We start from the raw sequence: 5,871 nt of genomic DNA on the forward strand, positions 1-5,871 counted from the left end.
ATAAAAAACACTTTGCATAAAAACAAAATAGAATAACTATTTGCCGCAGGGTAAAAAAATAGAAACCCCTGAAACCATTTTTTTCCTTTTGGGTCAAAAGAAACCCCGTCAAGATTGAAAAAGCAGAGAAGGAAAACAAAATGCCAAGCCATCGCAAAGGCTCAGCAAAGTGGCCCAGTGAAACCTGTATAAGTGCAGTAAGCAGAAGCAGAGACAGTAATGCCTCTGTTGTATGAGGTGGTAGTGACAGTATAGGTAGTGGTAGTGCTTTTCCAGACTGTCAAGAACTTGGGGTTGTCTCCAAGATCGGGTGTGTCTTTCTCAGGTGTCAGTTCCTCGATAGTAGAGCTGTCAAGTGTAGCCACATCGAGAAGCTTATCAAAGTCACCACTGGTGCTTTTCATGCGGCGAAGTTTTCTCCCTTGGCATGCATTTGTATTACCTGCATGTAGAGAATTGTCATGATATATAACATCAATAGTGTAATCAAGTGATGGGAATGAGAATCATTAAAGGCATGTATTTCAGGCTTACTATGGCCAGTAATGAAGATTTTGTAACCTTATTAGGGGCACTGAGGCTTGCCTCTTTATGAAATAGCCTCTCTGAATCAAACACCTATGGTTTACCGACTCCTATGGTTTTCCTTTGATCACGGCTCTGACCACTACTACTACACCCCCTGGTCAGCACAAGCTATCAACTTGACCCATCCCGTATCATCTATCCAGGTTATAACTTCAAAAGATACCTCACTCCCAGTATCCTCCAACCCTCCTGCACAATCGTCTCCATTTTCTACTTCTTCCTCTCTTATTACAACTCTTCAGCCCTATTGTCCTTATCCCCCACAGCACGTCTCAATCCACACCACTCCCTCCTTCACCCCTTCTACAATGCCCACTTTTACAAACCTTTTGAGTATCCTATTTAAAACCCCGTAAATGGAAAAGATTTTTTTGTGATTCCCTCAACAGCCCCCTACTATAATAATACCCTTCCTAGGATAATAAAACCCTTACTGCGATAATAATGCACTATCTACCCTGTCCCCCCTCTCAGACATCAAACTCTACCGTTATTGCCCGTTGATTGATCCACAATGACTCTACCAACTCCCTCCTAGATACACATGTGAATCGCTTTTTTGTCAAAATATCATTCCCCGGATCACACCTCTGATGAACTTCCCCGGTACTACACCTACACCTCCTTCCCCTGGTCCCACCTTCCGTGGTGAACCTCCTGATACTACAAACCTTCACCCTCTTCCTCCGATCCCCTACTTCAATCCCTAGGTACTCCACCCCCCTGCTTCTCAGACATCCATCTCAACCGTTATCACCCGTTGACTGATTCACAGTGACTCTTCTACATTTCTCTTCTTCCCATTGACTTTAATGCCTTCGAAATTTACTTTCTCAAATTTTAAAAACCCCCATTCCTTATAGTCGCTGATTTCAACTATCGCCACACTCTTTGGTTGGGTTGACTCTACCACTACTTCCTGAGGACGTTTATTTTTTAACACTGACTTTTTCCTTCCCAAATCGATCGCCCCACCCATTTTGACATGTACACTCAAAACCCTTTTTAAAGCCCTGACCTTTCTCTTTGCTCCCTTTCCCTTCATCTGGACTTTCATTGATCATTCTGATCCAACCCTCCACGCCGGTGCTTCGGTAAGCAGACGGGCGTACTTTTACCTCTTTCAGTACTCTCCCTCTTCCTCCATCTTCCTTCGCTTCCACATCAGACGTGCTTTCCTGTTTCACAATTACTATCCTAAGTGAAGCCTTCACAGCCTTCTCCAAACTTCTGGGCCATGCGCATCAAAATGTGTTCCAAGGTGGAACAATAAATTTCTCCAAGCATTTCGATTGGAGTAGTTTATCGCTACAGGTGAAATTACCCCCAGCCAAACATCAGCTTTTATTAAAAAAAAAAAAAAAATCAGCTCAACCATGTTGCACAATCAGTTAAACCAGCTGTAAAAATTATGTCTTCACAATTACCCCTCTGCACCTGTTTCTACAGTATGGCGTAGAATCTATAACTATCATCTGCCCCAGCCCTTCACTTCGGAAAACACTCTCATTTCTGAACCTTTAAAAGTTACTACTAAACTAGTTGCATATTTAAGCCCAGGTCAGTAGTGGCTTTCGCCTTTTTTCCCCAAATTCCATTCCATTAAAACAGCCAAGGACACACTCCTATCTCTCCTTAACTCTAGAGAACCCTACAATGCTACCTTCCTACTGAGCCCCCTTTTGCCTTACATTTATTCCGCAAATACACATGAGGCCCTGACGGCATTCATTACCGTATGCTACATATCTTCCATCGATCTCCTTATCCTACCTACTGACAATCTTTAACAATATTTGGACGGCTGGAAACCTTCCTCCTCACAGGCTTGAAGCTCTTATTCTACCTTTCCTTAAATCTAATAAATCCGGCATCCTCCCTCAAGACTATCGGCCCATTGCTCTGACTACTACTTGTATAAATTACTAGAAAAAAAGGTCAATCTACTGACTAATGGTAACTTGAAATCCAACAATCTTCTATCTTCCCCCAATTTGGGATTCCGTTGTACTCTAAGCTCATTAGAAAATTACATAACATGCCTTTGCACGCCATAATTCTACTAGCAGTTTTTTCTTCGACCTGGAAAAGGCTTAATTTCGGCATTGCCACCAGGTACCCCGATCCTCCCTGTATGTAGATGATTTTATCATCTATACACTGGGCCCCTCTGTACCTACTCTCTGTCATCTAATCCAGTCTGCAATATCTGTACTGTTTCTTCCTGGGCCACTGGCCATGGCTTCCGTTTTTTCCCACCTCCAGATCCTTCTCCACCCTTTTTTTTCCTCAAATCACGTATAGGTCCCCAACCTCCACTCTCTGTATGTGATACCCCTCTCCCTTCCGCTCCTCAGGCAAATTCCTCAGAGTCATTTTTGACTCCAACACTTTCCGGGAGAGACCAACATCCTCTACATCGAAGAAAAAAACCCTCACCGCCACCTCCGACTTCTACAGACTCTCTCATATATTCTGGGGTTCAGACAGCAAAACTCTCCTCCGTCTCTCCACTCTTGACTATGGCTTTTCATATCCTTCCTCGGTCTCTACCTCTCTTCTTGCTCACTTTGATGCATCCACCACTGTTGTCTACGCTTTCCCTAGGCGCCTTCCGCTCCTCTCCGGTTGAGAGCATATATGTTGAATCAGGCCTAAACCTTCCCTTCTGATGCTGTGCCCTTCTATCTCTCCGGAGCTATGCACGCTTTCATCAATTCTCTTTCTCTAAACTAAATGTCCCTCAATCCCTTCTCCCTACATTACCTCCTCTCCACGCCTACCTACTCCTTTCTTTGTCCGCATGGATACACTTCTCTCCCATTCACCCTATCATCACCTTCCGACCCCTACCTTTTTCTACCCAGAATACCCACCTTGGCTTATACCTTCCTCTCGTATGTGATGCACTGTTTTCCCTGATACCTAAAATCAGCCCCCCCCTTCTATCCTTCTTTTTCTTAACCATGCCTCTACCCATTCTTCCAGTACTAACGTTTATATAGATGGCTCCAAATCCCTCTCTGGCGCTGGTTTTGCTGTAGTCTTTCCTTCCTATACCTTCAACTCCCCACTTTCACTTGAATCCAGCGATCCTCATTGTATTTGAACGCGTCTTCCCTCCCTTCATCATCCTTCACAATTTTACCGACTCCAAAAAACTCTTTACTTTTATACAATTTCTACAGTCAATCAACCTTCTTGTCCACAAAATTCAGGACCACTTAAACATACAACACAAAAAACTGTCGGGATCCCCGGCAATGAAAAAGCAGATACACTAACATATTCCCCCTTTTCCACATCCCATCAACCCAGATTTTCACTAGCCTTGACTACTACCCTCACTTCAAAACTTTCCTCTTCACCCATTAGCAGCCCTTTCTGTCTAGCCTTACCACTAACAAATTACATAAATAAATTTCAATCTCCCCTTGGCCAATGCCATTTTTTAAGAACAGACGCTGGGAAATTGCTCTTGCCCGCTTACACTTTGGACCCCACGCGCCTATCTCGTGTCACAAACTAATCCACCTCTATATCCTCATGTGATTTCCTCTTGCAGTGCCACATTCCTTACTATCCTGCCCTCTGTTTTTCCTCACTCCCGGGCCCCCCCCCCCACCCTATTGGACATCCTCTCAAAATCCTTTTCCTTAACAACTTGTCCTCCTTCCTCATGCGCATAAATCTCCTCCATTTTATGTAACTGTCCTGACCCGTTAACTCCTTCCCCTTCTAACAACCTTACCTTATTTACACAACTCACCTCTAGGATTGTTTTAAACCTTTAACTTTTTCTCTAATCACTAACTAATTTCTGACCTTTTTCGTTATTATAGGTCTACCATAGTGCTATATGTCCTTAATGTCTAGCACATTTATTTTGTTTTAACTATTAACCATTAGCTGTTAACCATTAACCACTAAACATTAACCATTAACCATCAACCATTAAAAGCACAATGGAAGTAGTACATGTACAATATGATTTGTTCTTTTGGAAATGTATATACATATAGTAGACACACATACACACACCACACACCCCAACACACACACACACACACACACACACACACACACACACACACACACACACACACACACACACACACATATATATATATAATATATATATATTTTATAATATATATATATATACATACATATATAAAATATATATAATATATATATATATATATATATATATATAATATATATAATATATATATATATCCACACCACACACACACACACACACACCACACACACCCCAACACACACACACAAAACACACCACACACACACACACACACACACATATAATATATATATATATATATATTTTATATAATATATATATATATAATATATATATATATATAATAGGGTGTGTGTGTATGTATATATATATATATATATATATATATATATATATATTATATATTATATATATATATATTATTAATGTATATAATCACATAGATATATGTATCTTGTTCATGCACCACAAACCCTCTTGTTAACTAACTTAAGTAACAGGTCAAGGGAATGACGCTGGTTTGTAGGGAAAATGGCGTTGTAAGTAACGGTGGTTGAGGTCTTGTAAAGAGCAGTTTTTCTTTTTGTTTCTGCAAACAGAAGACATTTTTCAGTGACATTTTTGCGACTAAAAGAAGTTGGCTATGAGTCATTATCCTATAAATTTTTAAGTATTAACTCTTTTGTTTTCTTCTGCCATATCAAATTTTAGTTTGTTAAATATTATTAAAATAGAAAATTACCCAGTTTTCTCGAGATTTAATGGGCCTTCCCGCGTCTGCTGCTGCTCCTCGGCGCCGCTGTTGCTGGGAAGCAACATGCACGTGAGGACTCCTGCCAGTAACATCTGCTGAGGATAAAGCAGGGAGATGAGAGGGCCCTTTTTGCTCCCACGTATCCAAATAGACTAAAGACAAAAATGCATACATACATACATACACACATACATACATACATACATAACATACATACATACATACATACTACATACATACATACATACATACATACATACATACATACATACATACATACATGCATCCGTACTTAGGTATGTACATCATAAATACTACTACACACACATAAATAAAGTATTACTACTACATACATACATTATATATATATATGTATAATATACACACCATTTATTGGTTTTTTTATATTATTATAATTATTATTATTATATAAAATATATATATTAAAATTTTAATATATATATATATTTATATATATTAAAAA

General features: G+C 39.9%; 1 protein-coding gene across 1 annotated transcript in view; it reads right to left on the reverse strand.

Moving 5' to 3' along the window:
• Positions 1-143: 143 nt before the first annotated feature.
• Positions 144-5,871, reverse strand: part of LOC119572517 — a 6,472-nt gene continuing 744 nt past the window's right edge. The window contains exons 3-5 of the mRNA XM_037919626.1: positions 5,376-5,482; positions 5,123-5,222; positions 144-442 (exon numbers count right to left, since the gene is read on the reverse strand). Coding sequence (XP_037775554.1) covers positions 162-442; positions 5,123-5,222; positions 5,376-5,482 — 488 coding nt within the window. The 3' untranslated portion in view covers positions 144-161. The remainder of the gene's footprint in view (positions 443-5,122; positions 5,223-5,375; positions 5,483-5,871) is intronic.

This window comes from Penaeus monodon, chromosome 4 (assembly GCF_015228065.2).
Source record: "Penaeus monodon isolate SGIC_2016 chromosome 4, NSTDA_Pmon_1, whole genome shotgun sequence".
In the NCBI taxonomy this organism is placed as follows: Eukaryota; Metazoa; Arthropoda; class Malacostraca; order Decapoda; family Penaeidae; genus Penaeus; species Penaeus monodon.